The 19,304-nt window shown below is 35.5% G+C and overlaps 1 protein-coding gene across 1 annotated transcript in view; it reads right to left on the bottom strand.

The window, feature by feature from the left end:
- PIK3C2A (phosphatidylinositol-4-phosphate 3-kinase catalytic subunit type 2 alpha) overlaps nt 1-19,304 on the bottom strand; it is a 107,288-nt gene that overhangs the window by 44,080 nt on the left and 43,904 nt on the right. Inside the window, exons 3-8 of the mRNA XM_024975781.2 lie at nt 13,189-13,292; nt 8,182-8,339; nt 6,083-6,203; nt 5,353-5,464; nt 4,126-4,205; nt 3,930-3,993 (exon numbers count right to left, since the gene is read on the bottom strand). Coding sequence (XP_024831549.1) covers nt 3,930-3,993; nt 4,126-4,205; nt 5,353-5,464; nt 6,083-6,203; nt 8,182-8,339; nt 13,189-13,292 — 639 coding nt within the window. The remainder of the gene's footprint in view (nt 1-3,929; nt 3,994-4,125; nt 4,206-5,352; nt 5,465-6,082; nt 6,204-8,181; nt 8,340-13,188; nt 13,293-19,304) is intronic.

Below are 19,304 nucleotides of genomic sequence, written 5' to 3'. Positions count from 1 at the left end.
ATGGGGTCGCAAAGAGTCGGACAAGACTGAGCAACTGAACTGAACTGAACTGATTCATCTGCTAAAATAATCATTGAATTGTACACATTAAATGGATAAATTTTATGATCCATAAATTGTATCTCAATAAAGCAATACAAAATATGGGGAATAGATATGATAGAGAGTTGCTATTTCCCATTAGATGGTCAGTGAAGAGCTCTCTTATTAGACATCAGAGCACAGACCCTAAGGAACTGAAAGAATAAGTTACCCAAGTATCTGGAGAAACAGCATTAAAAGAAGGAACAAGTACAAGGGTCCCAGTTGGGAAGCATACCTGCAGGTCAACTAGAACAAAGGAAGAAAGGGGTAGAAAGGACTTTCCTGGTGGTCCAGAGGCTAAGACATCACGCTCCAAAGCAGGGATGCAGGGGGTCTAGGTTCATTTCCTGCGAGAGAACTAGATCCTGCCTGCCTCAACTAAAAAACATGCAATATGCTGCAACTAAGATCTGGTGCAGTCAAATAAATAAAATATATTTTTAAAAAAGCACTATTCCAGGTGACGCAGCTTTGATCCCTGGGTTGGGAAGATCCCCTGGAGGAGGAAATGGCAACCCCATTCCAGTTTAAAAAAGAAAAAGGAAAAGAAAACACACACACACACATTTAAAGAAAGGGGTAGGTAGGAAGCCATCAGAGAGAGCTCAGAATGTGTAGGGCTTTGAAATCATAATTAAGATTTAAATTTCACTGAGATGGTAAACAGGATATTAAACAAAATAGTGGCATGGTTTAATACTCTTAAGGGTTTATAAATTTGATTAATCTTTTCAAACAACCATTTTTTGGCTTTGATTTTCTCTCATTTTACATTTGCTTTCTGTGCTTATATTCATTTTTAAAAATAATTTTTTTTTATTTTGGAACAATTTTAGATTTACAAGAATAGTACAGAGAGTTCTCATTCAACATTAAAGGAAACTGGTTAAGTAACTTCTTATATAACCATGTTAAATTTGTCAAAACTAAGACATTAATACTCACTACATTATTATTACCTAAACTGCAGGCTTTATTCAGATTATACCAGTGTTTCCAAATGTATTTCTTCTCTTCCATGATATAATCCAGGATACCACACTGCATTTAGTGATTTGTTTTTAAAATATAATTTTGATTGCCTATTGAAGACAGGCTATAGAAGGACAGGTAGAAGTTGGAAGACCAGTAGGCAATCGCTGTTAACTCTTGTAGTTGACTAGGAGTATAGCCCTGGTAGTGGAGAGAGTTGTCACATTCTGAATGTATTTCTGAGGTAAAGTTGACAGAAATGGAACTGCATGTGAGATGTGAATTATCTTTTTCTTGGGAAATCAAAAATGACTCCAAAGTTTTGGCCTGAGCAAATGGAAGGACAGAGCGGCCATTTTATTAAGAAGGGGAAGACTGACGAATAGATATAAAGGGTAGAATAAAAACATGGTTTTATACATCTTAAATCTGAGATGTTAGACATTTATATAAAAAGTTAAGTATCAGACATCTGAATCTGAAGTGATGATCAACCTAGGTAGGGGATTTAAGTGTTAGTTGCTCAGTTGTGTCTGACTCTTTGCGATCCCATGGATCGTAGCCTGCCAGGTCCCTCTGTCCATGGGATTCTCCAGCCGAGAGTACTGGAGAGGGAGATGATCCTTCCTCCAGGGGATCTTCCCAACCCAGGGATCAAACCCAGGTCTCCTGCATTCTAGGTGGATTCTTTACGTCTGAGCCACTAGGGAAGCCCCTAGGGTAATCCTGAAAGATGATGCTGTGCAAGTGCTGCACTCGATATCCCAGCAAATCTGGAAAACACAGCAGTGGCCACAGCACTGGAAAAGGTCAGTTTTCATTTCAATCCCAAAGAAAGGCAATGCCAAAGAATGCTCAAACTACCGCACAATTGCACTCATCTCACACTACCTCTCACTAAAGGCAACTCCAAACTTCCAACATGCTCAGGTAGAAAATTCTGAAGTTACTCATCTCTCTCTCTCATGTTCCACATCCAATCTATTGGTAAATCTTCCTAGCATTAACTTTTCATCACTTTTACTATCACTCTGGTCTAAGCCATCATTCTCTCTCCTCACTGATTTGTTTCTACTCTTGCCCCTCTCCTCATTCTAGTCTAGCCTGGCAGACCTTCTATATACCAGGCATACCCTTTCCCCAGATAACCAGGTAGCTTCTTCCTCTCTTCTCTGGTAATTTACTCAAATTCATTTTCTCAATGAGCCCTTCTCTGATTATCTTATTTGAAATTGCAACATTACCCTCCCCCCTTTATTTTTCTCTAACAGCACTTACCACCTGATATATACCTTGCCAGTTTATTACTAAACTTCTGTTTCCTCTAACTAGAATGTAAATTCTCTAAAGGGCAAGGATTACAGTTTCTTTTATCCACTGTTATATGCTCAACACCTGCAACAGTGACTTGAGAGAGAATTCAGTAAATATCTATTAAATAAATTGACATAATTATATACTGATAAAAAATATATACTAGTAGCTAGAAATCTGGAAGTCATCCTACACTATTTCTTCACTTATATCTCATTATCTATCAAAATCTAACCAATTTTATCTCCTAAATATCGTTAATCAGTCCCTTCTCTTTACTGTCACCATACTCATTATATATTACCTGCTGTTGTTGTTTAGTCACTAAGTCATGTCCAGCTCTTTCATGACCCCACGGACTATAGCCCACCAGGCTCCTGTGTCCATAGGATGTCTCAGGCAAGAATAGTGGAGTGGGTTGCCATTTCCTTCTCCAGTGGATCTTCCTGACCCAGGGACTGAATCGACATCTCCTGCATTGGCAGGTGGACTCTTTACCACTGAGCCACCAGGGAAGCCTGTCTTTTACCTAGACCACTATAAAAAGTCTTGCCTAAGTAGTCTCCCTGAGACCAATCCTGGCAACCCTAAATTTAACTTCCTTTAGGCAGAGGGACTTCAAAGATCAAGATTAAACAAGTCAACTACTCTATCCCACTCTACCTCCTACCCTCAGCTTAAAACACCTTAAATAACACCTTAAATGATTACAGAAGGGGTCAGCAAACATTTCCTATAAAATGAAAATAGTAACTTGTTTAGGCTTTGCAGGGCATATGGTCTCTATCTCAACTACTCAACTTTAGTATTAGAGCACAGATGCAGTCATAGAAAACATGTAAACAAATGGATGTGGCTGTGCCCCCGCCAAATTTTTATTTACAAGAATTGGAAGTGGACTATATATGGCCCCCTGATCTGGAGAATAAAGGAAAACATAATATGGATTACAGGGTGGTAATTTATATTGGCCTATCTCCAATGTCATCTTTCAATCTTCACCTCATACTCTGTATTAGATAAGTGTTTATACTTCCCCATATGTTTCACACCTATATACTTTTGTTCACATGCCCTTTCCAACTATCTTCTAGCTAACTCATACCATTTAAGACTTGGCAACAACCCTTCTTAGAGGCCTCTTCCTTGAACTCTCAAGTTGACTGGAAAAGTGCTCTTGTTTGATCTCTCAAAAAACCTCAATGCATACCCCTATTCTACATTTACTATATTGAAATTCTATTTAAGTCTCTGTTTAAGTTCCTGGTAAGTGGGGCTCAGGTCATTCATTTTCACAACCCCAGCACATCTAGCAAGCATTCAATAAATGCTTTTTGAATTGAACTGAAGGTTCCTCTTAGTAATAAAGCTGAAGTAACCCAAGTACTAAATTTCTATTAATATGTTGGATCAGAAAACAAGTTCTCAAATAGCAACATCAAGAATATAGTTTAAATAGTCCTTCTAAAATATTTAATCCAATTTCAACAATAGTATTTAAGAGAATACAGGGAAAAGAATCTTTAAACCATCATGCCAAAATATAAATTAGAACTTACTTCAATTTGAAGAGCCAACTCCACTTGATTGTGATACAAATCTAAAAGTTCTTCAACAGGATGTCTAAAATGAAGAACAGTTATTGTGGCTGAAAGATACTATATACAAGAATGATTGTTTTATTTACTAAAATAAATGCATTCACATCCAAAAGTAAAGTCTGAAAATCTGAAATTAATGTTTCAGATGCCACACCTCGTCATGACTTCTTTATAAGGTTTTTCTATTTGATGCAGGTGTTTGTTTAAATCCACAGGTGTTTCATCATCTTCCGCCTAAATAAACACATACAAACATTTATCAAATAATGAAATCCATTAGTCTTTCTGCTGCCAAGTTAAACAGGGTTAAGCATATGATAAACTCTTGAAAAGAAAGTGATTTTTCAGAACTGAGGCTTTAAATATTTATAATTGACTCAGAAAAGTGACTGTCTTCTAAAAAACCTGTTTTTTAAGTGGAAAAAACATAAATACTTTGAAGTCTATTTTCTGATATGTAAATTTTTTCAAAGGAAAACCACTTCTGTTCTATTGAGAGAGAATGAAGAGTTAAAAACACTTTTAAAGATGGCTGACAGCCAAATGAAGGTGAGGTGGGAACCAGATGACAAGAGATCATCTAAATTTCTGCATTATATTTTCTAATGATAATCAAATTTCCTTCTACCTCACCCTCAATAAGTGAGGTTCTGGTCTTTTCAACGATAACCCTTACTATGCAAAGTACTCAAGAATATCACTCCTTAGGAAACTGAAAAGAAAAGTTACTAATGATATGATAAAATGTACTGAATTTTGTGAAACAGTTTTCACCCAAGTGAAATAAACTCTACTTAACATAGGAGCAAAACTGAGGAAAATAAAGAAAAGAGAAAGCAGAAATGACAGATATTTTTCTTCCCCAAATTCTACCAAATGAAGAAAGATTATCTCTCCTTACATATTAAAATTCATCAAGAAATAAAATGGCCTAAATTCTTATATTCTATTTTGCTTTAACCTCAAAATAAAGTACTATACTATTAGAACAGAGAATTAGTTTTCATGTGGTGAAAAATAATATATTTTCCTCAGTTTGGTGCAAATGTCAATATGTATCTTTTTCTCCCCCAATCCATATTTAGCATTCAAAATCTTTTTTCCTCAGTTCTCCTTGACTGATGCTGATGTTTTCATTGTGCAACTTGGGTAAAACTATTACAAGTCAAACTCTTATAAAACTTTGATTTTCACACATGCTTCCAGCTCTGAGTATTATGCTACCTAAACCTCCATGATTGAAAGTTTCCCCCCATCACTCACAGTTCCTCACTCACAGTCAAACCCAAATCTCTTAAAGAAGGTATAAACTGCAAACTGGCTGATTAACAATGTTATTCAGATTCAACCAAACGCAATTCAGTATAGGGTATACACTTACTGTTCGGGCCAGATTTTGACACATTGCGCTGAAGGTCAAAAGTTGCAGTTTAATCTCTGTGTCCCATTTTCGACAGTTTTGAATATGTTCATGGCTTCCAAGACAATGATTACTGTTAAAATATATTAGTTATTCATCAACATTATTCTCCTCAAATTAGAAATAATAGAGAGTAAATATGAATTGTTTATGCATCAGAAATTGAAGAGGATGACAAAGATTTTTAAATCAAATATGAGCATTTAAATAGAGGAATAATTCTACATGAGAAGTGTTAAAGCAAAGAAGAAAGAAGATGAAGACAAAGAAGGGAAAAAGACAGGGACAGAGAATTTCTGGTAGGTTCAGAAAAAGATTCATATAATGATATTTTCAGGCAACTAAAAAGAAACCACAGCGAAACATTGTGGCTAAAGATATACTACATGCCACAAAAGGAAAATGGAGTTCATAATGAAGTAACTATTGCCTCTCTGCAGAAAGAAAAAAAATTAAATTCATCTGTCAACCAATTACCCACCATTCTTCCCATCTAAGACTATCAGCTTCTTAAGGGCAAGATCGTGTCAGATAATGCATATCTCAATATAAGTTAATTGACCCAATAAATCAATTCACTGGAACCCAATATGGCTTTAGATTATAAATTTAACTTGAAAATTTTTTTAATCTAATCCATTAAAATGAAATTTCCAAAAATGTTGCTCAGTAATTAAATGAAAAAACTTACTTCTGTAGCACTTCCTCTTGACCACAAACTTTCAGAACATAGCTGCCAACATCTACTTGATTCAAGTCATCATGTACCCAACAAAGGGCTTGCATTATAATGATTTCTACAGTAGAACTCACTGTAAAAGAGTTAGTCATTATTTTCATTTTACTCATTTAACTCTAAGTATATACCTATTCAGACTATTTCTCACAGTCTAAAACAGTACTATATATGAAAAATATAATGCAGGACACATATACAATTTAAAATTTTCTAGTAGTCACATTGAAGAAAGTAAAAAGAAACAGAAGAAGCCATTTTCAATAATATGTTTTATTTAATATATTTAAAATGTCATTTCAATATATAGCAACTGGTATTTAAAATTTACTAATAGGATATCTTACATTCTCTTTTCAAACTAAGTCTTTGAAATCCAGTGTGTATTTTATACTTATAGAACATCTCAATTTATATTAGCCATATTTCAAGTAATCCCACATGTGGCTAGTGGTTATTGTATTAGACAGGGCAGATCTAAGCTAAGAAAGCCACCTCTGTTTTACAGCCTCCTCCAAAGAGGATAAGATTTAGCAGTTTCTAGCAAGCAATTGGAGAAGGCAATGGCAACCCACTCCAGTACTCTTGCCTGGAAAATCCCATGGACGGAGAAGCCTGGTAGGCTGCAGTCCATGGGGTCACTAAGAGTCGGGCACGACTGAGTGACTTCACTTTCACTTTTCACTTTCATGCATTGGAGAAGGAAATGGCAACCCACTCCAGTGTTCTTGCCTGGAGAATCCCAGGGACGGGGGAGCCTGGTGGGCTGCCGTATCTAGGGTCGCACAGAGTTGGACACGACTGAAGCGACTTAGCAGCAGCAGCAGCAAGCAATTATTTAAACCAAATTATAAGGAAAAAGAATCACCATTTTAAACAGCTGACATTTGCCTGGTAAATTTTCCAATAAAGAATAAAAATATAGCAAGTAGGACCTATTATTTAATTACCATACTTTGCAATAGCTGGATACCAAGATTACAAACCATTACAAGTAACCTATTTCTATACTTAGAGCTCTTATTTTAGAAGACAATGACTATATTCAAAATTCATGAAAATCAACAGCTTGACAGAAAAGGCCATAAACCCTCTAATACAATAGCTACATTTCTGAACACATTTATATGTATTGTAACAGTTACCATTTAAACACACAAAGCACTTCTACCATAATGTGGTTATATTTCTTAACAGAGATGTACATTATAAATGCGTACATTTATAGAGTCAAACAATAGGCATTTGATATATTTTTTAAATGAATCAAATCTTGATATATCAAGTAAAACTTTGATACAAATTAAAACACTTACTCTCAAGGCTTATCAATGCTTACTTCAATCAAGAAGTTATGGACCATTATTTCCTTCAATTTTAGTACTAATTCTTACTCAATACTTCAATGATTCCCTAAATCAAAATTTAAGGGATGTTTAAAAAGAATAAGTCTTCTTTTAGAATATAAGGAATAAGAACATAATTAGCCTTTCTAGCTAATGCTTTCAGGTTTTGGCCAAGAGCCACTAATTAACCAAGATACTCAACACTTTTCAAAGAAATATGTAGCATAAAGGTAAACTTTCTCACTGCTGCTGCTGCTGCTAAGTCGCTTTAGTCGTGTCCGACTCTGTGCGACCCCATAGACAGCAGCCCACCAGGCTCTGCTGTCCCTGGGATTCTCTGGGCAAGATCACTGGAGTGGGTTGCCATTTCCTTCTCCAATGCATGAAAGTGAAAAGTGAAAGTGAAGTCACTCAGTCGTGTCCGACCCTCAGCGACCCCACGGACTGCAGCCTACCAGGCTCCTCCATCCATGGGGTTTTCCAGGCAAGAGTACTGGAGTGTGGTGTCCATACCAAAAAACTACCCATATGAATGCCAATTTCTGGAAAAGGATAACTAATGCATATTAAGTATTTTAACACACACACACACACACACACAAACACACACAACACACACACACAAAACTAATGATAAACGAGTCACTTTATCAAAAGAATAACATTAACATAGAGCAAAACAAGATGGTTCGGGAACTATGAACCTACCATCACATGTGAAGGTAACTGGTAGCTGAAATCCTTCAATTTCAATGGAGACCTTCACGCTAGCATTTTCTCCACATATGTTTCTTTGTACTGTGACTGGACTTAACAAATAGCCCCGATTTGTACAGTGATTGGTATATGGAAAGTTGGTCTTCAATCTAGTCACAAAAAAAGAAGAAATTAAATTCTCTTTTGAAAGCTGCATTTGAGAACCCTGAATAAGGCTTTGCATGCTTACAGCCATTCAGTTCTGTGTTTTTGTCCAATTCTAGAGCAGCTCAGGAGAAATGCAATGAATGGACTCCTGTCTGCCTTTTAAATGAAAGGAATCCAAGAAAAGAGATTAAGTACTTCAACAGAATGCTACCAACATTAACCAAGCACACAATGGATATACAACATTAAATGAGTTTTTCTGTTTCTGATTTTTTGTTAAGCAGTATAATTTCACAAAATGATACGTTTTTAATGAACCATGATATAGGTGATAGCCCTAAACTGTAATTGCCAGAAGGATAGAAAATTTGTTGTCTTTTAAAAATCTTTTCTTCTGATGTCCTTTCTCTTACATATTGATTTTGGTTGTTTAGCATGATGGAAAAACATAGGCAATGGGTTTTTACTGTGCTATGAGGGCTTTATTCCCTCAAAGTGGATAAAACTAAAACTTAGGGAATGGCAGAAAATTGTCTGTGAAGTATTCTTGGTATTCACAGTAGCAAAATAGTTTAAATATATGAGCCAGGTGTACAGCTCATCTCCAGATAGCCCTTCTATTATCTGAAGACAAAGGAGGATTTGATGCCTCTTTAAACTTGTGGACTTCCTTTAACTGACTTTCTTCTGGAAGTTAGAGGACAAGTTCCAATCCTCACATCTTCTTTTCATAGGGCTGTAAATAGAATGAATGCTGTAAGTTTTATCTATTCACTTCCATGTAGAGATTAAAATAATCAAGTGATTGGAACAGAATAAAATAGTCTGAGTTGACAATAAGAAAGGTTCTGAAGAGGCAGCAAGTGTAAGTATTCATGCACAGCTTCTATAGTCAGTCTGCTAAGTCGCTTCAGTCGTGTCTGACTGTGCGACCCCATAGATGGCAGCCCACCAGGCTTCCCCGTCCCTGGGATTCTCCAGGCAAGAACACTGGAGTGGGTTGCCATTTCCTTCTCCAATGCATGAAAGGGAAAAGTGAAAGTGAAGTCGCTTGGTCGCGTCCAACTCCTAGCGATCCCATGGACTGTAGACCTCCAGGCTCCTCTGTCCATGGGATTCTCCAGGCGAGAGTACTGGAGTGGGGTGCCGTTGCCTTCTCCATTGCAACAGACTAGATAAAGTATTTTATGAACACTCTAAACCACACATTGTAGTTTGATGTTCTTAAGTAATTACCTACAAAGAGCATTTTTTAATACTAATTTTCATTTTCTTTAAACCATCCATTTTCCCCGTTCAGTCGCTAAATTGTGTCCAACTCTTTGCAACCCCATGGACTGCAGCACACCAGGCTTTCCTGTTCTTCACTGTCTCCTGGAGTTTACTCAAACTCATGTCCATTGAGTCGGTGATGCCATCCAACCATCTCATCCTCTGCTGCCCCCTTCTCCTCCTGCCCTCATTTTTCCCAGCATCAGCGTCTTTTTCAATGAAACAGCTGTTTGCATCAGGTGGTCAACATATTGGAGCTTTAATATCAGTCCTTCCAATGAATATTCAGGGTCCATTTCTCAATCATCACCAAAGCAACAGCTTTGTTTGCTTAATGTGGCTCTATAGCTCAGGAAATTAATTATCCTTATGCAAATACCAAAATCCTTTATGGTATATTTCATACTATGTGCTATTAAGTTAAGGTTACATATAGACAGAGCCAAACCAGAAAGACAGAAGACATAAAAATGAGGGTTTTAAAAGGCAAATAAAAAAGTGAGGGTTTTCAATTGAATTGATATTACTTTATAAGAAAGTTGAGTCAGCATTATCTAGAATAAAATAAACTAAATGCAGAGGTGAAGTCCTTGATTCCTTGGGTTCAAGACACTTTTTAGATTATAAATATCAGATAGGAACCATAAATGAAGAAAGGAAACTAAAGGCTACTCAGAATGACAAGTGTAAAGTGTAATACTCATCTTGTCCTAGAAGACCAGAAATGAAGCATGAAAAATTTCCACTGGTATCTAATATTCCTCTCAGTACTTTCTCTGGAGACCTAAGTAACTGGTAGATACAGCAAGCTCTGTCAATTACGATGAGTGTGAAAGTCAAAAAAACAAGAAATAAAAACTTAAAAAATGCAATGTCCTGAATCAAAGTATTTCACAGAACTTTAAACTGAAAGCTACCCTGGAGATCACTAATCCAACTCCCTAATTTCACAGGAGCAAAAAAACAAGGCCTAGAACTGGCACTAAATTCTATTTATAGTAGGCTTAACTACAAACAAATACCATAATGACAATCTCACACTAATATCACAGCTGAATTAATATAATCATTTTAGGAGATTTCAAAAAAAATAGAGAGTTAACTAAGAGTATAAATACTTGTTTTTAAAATCTGCATATTGGAAAAAATAGAAAGTGCCATTAATTTCTTCAAGTGATATGTGACTCCAATCTCCAAGGTCAAGAGGGGAACAGAGAATTTTCTAAAACATAACTTCAAAACACCTCTGCCTCTTAGTTCTGTGAAATATTTGTTACAATCCCACTCTAACAGAAATAACATTCTAATTCATCTGAGGTTTTAATATTCATAAGTCATTTGTGTTTGTGTGTGTGCATATGCATGTAAATAAAAAAGATCAGCTTAGTGGCAGAATTTATATAAATAACAATAAGATTCAAATGCAGGGAAAAAAAGGCAGATCACAGAAAGCCTAATTTCTCAACATGCAAAACTTAAATGCAATAGTCACTCAACACAGTCTAATAGGGCTTGTGTGGAGAGAAAATTAAAGAAACTGGATGAACATTTATCAGATTAATTTCAACCATTAAAAGATTATTTCCAAATTCTTAACCACACACACATAATGGTATGTATATGTGGCATAAAGGCATAGGTAATTTCTGATACATGCAATTTGCATTCTAAGTCACCAAATGTCTACTGAAAAATGTGAGTTTAAAAAATCCAGTTAAGAGTAACCTTTGCACAGAAAATAAACAGTGACTCTACTGATATTCTTCTTTCTCCCTTAAGGTATTCTGAAGAAAAAAGAACGCTGGTTAGAAAGTGATACATAGGAAAGAAAGAACTGTAATCAAACATTACCAATAGTCTAGAAAGTCTAGTTTAATATTAATAAGTCCCTTATAATAAAAATGATGAATACACTCAAAAATGATCTAGGAACTCCAAACTCTGCTTTGCTTAAACAATGGGAAAATACTGGATTCAAAATAAATCGCTCAGAAGCAATCTAAATGTCCATCAGAGGGATGGCTAAAGAAGATATGGTACATATATACAACAGAATATTACTCAGCCATTAATAAGAATGAAATAATGCCTTTGCAGCAACATGGATGGACGTCATACTGAGTGAAGTAAGTTAAAGGAGAAATATATGACATCCCTTATATGTGGAATCTAAAAAGAAACAATACAAATGAACTTAGGTACAAAACAGAAACAGACTCACAGACTGAGAATGAACTTATAGTTGCCAGAAGGGAAGGTTGAGAGGAAAGGATAGACCTTGGGATGGCCATGTACCCAGTGCTATATTTAAAATGGATAACCAACAAGGACCTACTGTACAGCCCATGGAACTCTGTTCTATGTTATGTGGCAGCCTGGATGGGAGGGGAGTTTGGGGGAGAATGTATATATATGGCAGAGTCCCTCTGCTGTTCATTTGAAACTATCACAACATTGTTTGTTAATTGGCTATACTCCAGTACAAAATAAAATTTTTTTTAAAAAAGAATAAATCTTCCAGGAGTGACCTACTTTTCCTTCTTTTGATAACAGATCTCACCCTGTTGGCTGCAATGTTTGCTGTCCACTCTTTCCTTCCGTGGGATTTTTCTATCTGGTGCTGGCTGAAAGGACTCTTTCCTTTCTGCCAGCAAGACCACTGGAATACCAAGTCTAAGCTATCAGTGGCTTCAAAACCCCATCTGTAATAGAAGTAAACAAGCATGGTGAAAGGGCAGGGGGAGAAAAGGGAGGAAGCAAAGTCCAAAGAGAGGAGGCATCGACTACAGTGCGTGAGTCCCTGGGTCTTGCTGTCACTGAGCTCTGCCCCACCGTCCCTCTTCTATATGGGTTTATGAATCCATACATAACCTTTCTTGATTTATGCTAGTTTAAGACGGGTTTCTTGCACTCATAACAGAAGTGCTGACTAACATAGTAATGGGTTTCTTGCACTCATAACAGAAGTGCTGACTAATATAGTAATATAATGGAAAGAAAACACACTGAACGGAGGCAATGGAGACCTGGCTCTGTTTGTTACAGACTAGCCAAGTAACGTAAACTTTAGTAGGTAACTTCTCCAAGTCTCAGTTTCTTCATATACGAAGAACACTGGACACATTTAAGATTAAAAGAACATTTCAGAAAGGCAATTTTCTAACCTTCAGAAAATACGTTTGCTTCTCTAATCTTGCTTATTATAGCATTTTTTACATCTAAATAGGACAGTATTTTGAATGCTAGAAGGTTCACAGCAAAACTAAGTCTCCTTGTAACAACAAAAAAAGCCATTTTCTAATTCTAAAGAAACTTCTATATTTAAGCCGTATTTTCCCTCAGTAATACAGTATCAGAAGTCTACTGACTGACCTTAATTTTTCCTTCTAAACACTCAGAAACTTAACAGGTTCAAGTGTAGTTTGTGTTAACGTACCAATTAACTGTCTTGATGTTTTAGCGACAGAGAGAAAATATTTAAAAATTTTAGAATTATTAGCACTAGGCTGGTTTTGAAGTTAAATTTTTAAAACTTATTTAATAAGAATAACCTTTAATTTATAAAGAAAAATATCTTACTTTGTAATGGATTGACAAAAAGCTGCTACTTCCTCATTCTGTACTTCAATTTCTTGTAGAAGAGAACTTTCAGTTGGCAAAGTACTGGTCCCATTTGGGTCTTTCTGTAATGAAAAAAATTTTTTATTTTAAAATAAAAGATCCCCAAAATGCTAAATAGCAAATAGCACAAACACATTTTTATGAAAATATATACAAATATATGGAGGTTAAATAAACCATATCAACAACAAAATTTTGAAGTATGGATTTCTATCCCTATAAAAGCAATGCCAACTGAGCCTTATTTTAAAGTTCATTGGTTTTACTTGTTCAAAAATAGACATAGGCTGTACTTAGTATTGGTCAGTAAGAACGGAATGCTAAATACATTTCTATTCAAAATCTTTCAGAAATGAATACTTCAGAAAGTCAACAGCTAAATGAAATCAAAGGACTACACTCTGTTTTATGAAAAGGAAGAGATCAAGCCCATTTGGAACCGGGACTCCTCTAATAAAGAATGAGTTTTAGGAGTGAGTGGGCATTTTCTATGTTAATAAACTGGTACAAACATCCTGACAATCTTTCAAAAGTTAAGTTTATGTCTGACCAAAATTTCTGTGATCAAATTTCTGATCAAAAACATTTAAGGACAAAAATTCACTACCTAAGCATAGTCAAACAGCAGAGTCCATTTAGAGGTGTTTTGACTTACTACATAAAAATACTTGATTTAGCACAAATTTCAAATGTAAATTTCCCTTAAAATTAGAATGGGAACATTCTCAACTTGAAATTGAGTGAAGGAGAACACCATGTATAAGTTTAAAGAGTTGTGGTGGATTTCAATAACCACAGCACACAAGGCTTTGTCAGATAATTAAACTGAAAATTCAGGGCAACAATTCCTTTATTAATTTACTGCTTTTAAAACATGGCAGAGCCTTTTCTGCTATAATATGATATATACATGGTGAAGTGACCAGCCTGGAGTTCTAGAAAAGCTGCTACTACAAAAAACAGAGTTCATGGATAAAAATAAAGGCAGACTACCCAAAGTCAGTGTAATCAAAGTCCTAACTAAAACAACGAGAAGTCCTTACAAAAATACTAGCACAGTTAAATCTCTACTTAAATTTGCACCTAGAATTATGATCTTCTATTCTTTGAAGCCTCTTTAAATCCTGGAGCTCCTGCTTCCTACTTTGTTATATGCGTTCTGAAGAGCAGAATTTCAATGAAGTTAAAAATACAATCCAGGATATAGACTTCTTCACCAAAGTTCTTAATGCAAAAAGAAATGTCTTTACAGCTTCTCTGTCTACACTCACTGCTTCACCAGAATGCTTGCCCCTGTGGAATGTGGAACTGTTCTTGAAGCCACCGTTTTTTACTTCTGTAGAACTTTCAGTGTTTTTCTAGTATTTTCTTGAATTACTAAGGCTTTCCCTTTAACTATGAGAGAGTTTGTTCTTGACTGCTTTGAAGTATTAATATGCTGGGAAAGATGATTTTAAAACAAATGCTACTTCCCCATTATACTGACATCAATCCCATAGGTACCAGTTACAGAAGTTAATTTGTGTTACCAAAAAAAAAGTATTATAGCAAATAGACCATACTATTCTAAGAACGGATTTTCATATTTCTAGACTTTTAATACTCTATTACCAAGGAACAATATGGTTTAAACACAGAAGTTTCATTAGAATTAGAAAACGTCAGGCTTCCCTGGTGGCTCAGTAGTAAAGAATCCGCCTCGATCCCTGGTCCAGGAAGATCCCACATGCCTGAGAGCAACTAAGCCCATGCACCACAACTATTGAGCCTGTGCTCGAGAGCCCAGGAGCCACAATTACTGAAGCCCGCACCCAGGAGCCCATGCTACACAAGAGAAGCCACTGCAATGAGAAGTCTGTGCACTGCAACTAGAGGGCAGGCCCCACTCCCTGCAATCAGAGAAAAGCCCACAGAGCACCGAAGACCCAGTACAGCCAAAAATAAATAAATGTTTGTTGTTTTAAAGAAAATTGTCTTTTTTTTGGTTATACAGAGACTTAATTTTCTTTCTAGCATTCAAAATACTATCCTACTTAGATGTAAGAGATGATATAACAAGCAAGATTAGAGAACAAATATATAAATATTTTCTGGTTAGAAAAATGCATTTCTAAACAAAGCCTCTGGTTTGCCACTCCAAGTCTGCCACAATCTAATCCAGTTGTATTTCCCAGAACTTCCCAAATGAATACTATATCCAGTGAACCTGAATCATATCCTGTTCCTATAAAGTACAAACTGAATTATCTTGCCTCTAAATCCTTGCTGTTTGTCTTCAGAGCTTCCTCCTAACTTTCCCTCATAGCACAAGTCCAAGATCCATTAATTTTTTAAGGCCCAGTGGAATGCCACTTCATCTACACTGTCTTTTTTGAGAATTTAGTATGGAGCATTTCTTCCCTCCTAACATTTCTAAATACTTAGTCTGAACCAAATACCATATCATTACATCCTGTTTTATATTTGTCCTAATATGAAAGCTCCTTGAGTACAAGAATGAAATTTAATTTGAATTTTGTTATTTTTTTTAAAACTTTACATCCAATTCAGAAGGCACTCAACCATTGGTTTAATTTGTTAAATGTTTTGTTCCCACTAAAAACAAGTTAAAAGTTACTTTCATACAACCAGTGAATTTGCCATAGTGATCATAAAACACTGAAAAATTATAAGGCACTTGGTAGTTCCTTCAATTATTTCCTAAAATAGCAGTAATTTTCATAATTAATGTATTCTATAAAATAAGTCTTATAATTATTATAATACCTAAAATACAGTGAGATGCCACACACAAAAATATCTAGCAATTACTGAGCATTTCTTACATGCCAGGTTCTGCTGTGAGAAACTTGGTCATTTATGTACATATGTATGTATTATTTATTTTTCACAAAGTTCTAGTAAATGTGTAACATGACTATTATCCCCATTTTACACACTGAAAAATGAGGCACAGAGAAGTTAAAGAGGCAACAAGGTCACAGGACTGAAAAAGTGTTAGTATTTCAACCTAGGCAACCTAGCTTAATCACCTTACAACAAAGTCTCCTTAAAAAAAACAAAAAACAACAAAAAAAAAAACCCTCTAAAACATGAGAGAGGGACTTCCCAGTGGCTAAGACTCTGGGAAGGGGGCCTGGTCGGGGAGCTAGATCCCATATGCTGCAACTAGAGATCCCGAGCACCACATCTTAGACCCAGCACAGCCAAATAAATAAATAAATATCAAAAAAAAAAAGAGAGAGAGAGAGAAAGACAGCATTGAGACCTAGTACAAGCAATGCTATTAAAAGGAAAAAAAAAAAAAAAACCTGTATTTTTGTTGACCTATAACTATCTTTTCTTATCTCTGTTTTTCATGTTCCACCTATTAACAGATTCTGAATCTCCTTAATGGCATTCCTAGATGTTTTTTTTTTAATAAAAAATATTTTTTACAGTGCCTTTCATGTATTAGTTCCTTCCTTTCAAGCAGGTTATGAGTTTCAACTGACAGTGGCAAAAAGAGATTATAATAATCAATTATCTAGTCATACATTAAGGTAATAATAGAATCTGGAAAGTTAACTCAATGTTCTGTCCACAAAGTAAAAAACAGCTGGGCTCCCAACGATTTCATCTGTACATCAATGTCATCATTTTCTTGTTTTTCTCCATTCTTTCTGAAACCAGAAAAATTTTTTTTTCAATTTCACACCTACTCCCTCAACTCTTGCTCCCAATCCCTTCTTCAAACTGCAAACAGCTTAAGCATCAAATCATTTCTTTTCTTCAATTGTCTTGCACAAACTTTTATGCAGCATTCAAGGCTTTCATACTCCACTTATATACACACATCTTGTCTCCCCTTCTAACCCAAGTTCTTTAAGGATGAGATCTAAGAATGGTCATTATTTGTAACCCACACATTTTGTCCTCAAATGTTTTTCTATGAATGAAAGAGGCAAATGATAGTAAGAAAAATTGCTAGTGTCATTACCCAATACATGAAACAAAGAAAGGTTTGTGGGGGAAGATACTGAGTTCTCTAGTACATATTTTGGGTTTGGAAATCCATATAGATGTTTGGTCATCATCGAGAAATATTCTATTACAAATTTCTATTCCAGAGTTAAACATATTGAATTGAGAATCATCCAATTTCTGCAATTTTCTATAAGGAAATTTCTCTCTGCTAACTGTTGTCAGCAGCCATCAGGATCACCAAGGCAAACCAAAGGATTTTGGGTCCAAGTTCCACCAATAGGAGACAGTTTCTTTAGGAGGCTGAGGGATACATAAGCAATTACACTTACTGGGCATCAAAATGGGACATATAAGAATGGAGAAAGAGAGATTTATTATAAGAAATTAGCTCATGTGATTATAAAGGCTGCCAAGTGATCTGGACTAGTAGCTTTCAAACTCTATATCTATCTCAGAGCCTCAAGAATAAAGTACTGATTAAAAGAGAACAAATAAGATATATTAAATACAATCAAGAACAAAACCTTGGGGGAATACCAATGTTTAGAAGCTAGACAAGTAAAAGAAGTCAAAGATTATAGGAAGAAAACTAGTAAGTAGATTTAACCAGGGCAATGGAAGAAGTTTCAAGAAAAAAAATATGGTACATTGTTGCAAATGGGGCAACAAGGCTGGACAGTAAGTATGATCACTGTATTGAAAATCAGTATTCATACTCCTAGAAACTACTTTCTGCAATATGATAGGAACAAGAGAGGATGGTGAGGAACTGGAAAAACAGTAAGTACAAATTCCTCTTTAAAGAATAATGGTAGAAAAATACTTTGGGGAAACAAGAACAAGAAAAGAGAGATGAGTTACATTTGGGAAAAGAGAAGGAATCTCTCTTCCCTCCAAACCAGAAAGAGGCAAATTAATCTGAGGTGGACAAATACATACTAAGAATAACCTTGATCTCACTATATAAAAAAAGAAAAAAGAAAAAAAAAACCCAAGTAACTGGAAGTCTTAGCTACAACAATCAGACAAGAAAAAGAAAAGAAGTCCAATTTGGAAAGGAAGAAGTAAAACTGTCACTGTTTGCAGATGACACAATATGAAAAATTCCTAAAGATGTCATCAGAAAACTACTGGAACTAATAAATGATTTCAGTAGGATACAAATGAATTTTGCAGGATATAAAATTAATATATAGAAATCTGTTGTATTTCTATACACAAAACCTAACAGAATGAGAAATTAATAAAACAATCCCATTTACAACTGTATCAAAAATAACAAAATACCGAGGAACAAATTTAACTGATACAGGTAGAAGACCAGTATTTAGAAAACTGTCAGACACTGATGAAAGAAAGTGAAGACAACACAAATGGAAAGATACACTGTCCTCATGGACTAAAGAATTAATATTGTTAAAATGACCATATTACCCAAAGCAATCCATAGATCCAACACAATCCTTACCAAAATACCAATGGTGGGACTTCTCCTGTGGTTAAGACTCCACACTACCCCTGCAGGGAGCATGGGTTCAATCCCTGGTCAGGGAACTAAGATCCCATATGCCATACAGCCAAAAAAAAGCCCACAAACAAACAATACCATTCTTCACAGAACTAAAACAAACAATTATAAAATGTGTATGGAAACACAAAAAACCCTGCAACAGTCAAAACAATTTTTAGAAAGAACAAAGCTGGAGGTATCATGCTTCCGGCTTTCAAACCACCCAACAAAGCTACAGTAACCAAAACAGTATGGTACTAGCAGAGAGACAGACACATCAATTACTGGACCAGAAAAAACAGCCCAGAAATAAACCCACACTTACACAGTGAATTAATCCATGACAAAGGAGGCAAGAACATACAACATGGAAAAGATAGATTCTTCAATAAAGTGTGCTGAGAAAACTGGACAGCTACAGGAAAAAAAGAATCAAACTGGATTTTCTCATACCATATAGAAAAATAAATTCAAAATGAATTAAAGACTTAAATGTAAGACCTGAAACCATAAAATTCCAGGAAGAAAAGAGGCAGTATGCTTTTTGACATTAATCTTAGCAATATTTTTTTTAATATGTCTCCTTAGGTAAGGAAAT

Source organism: Bos taurus, chromosome 15 (genome assembly GCF_002263795.3).
Source record: "Bos taurus isolate L1 Dominette 01449 registration number 42190680 breed Hereford chromosome 15, ARS-UCD2.0, whole genome shotgun sequence".
Taxonomy (NCBI): Eukaryota; Metazoa; Chordata; class Mammalia; order Artiodactyla; family Bovidae; genus Bos; species Bos taurus.
The sequence above is the reverse complement of the archived record's forward strand: the minus strand, read 5'-3'. Positions and strand labels throughout refer to the sequence as shown.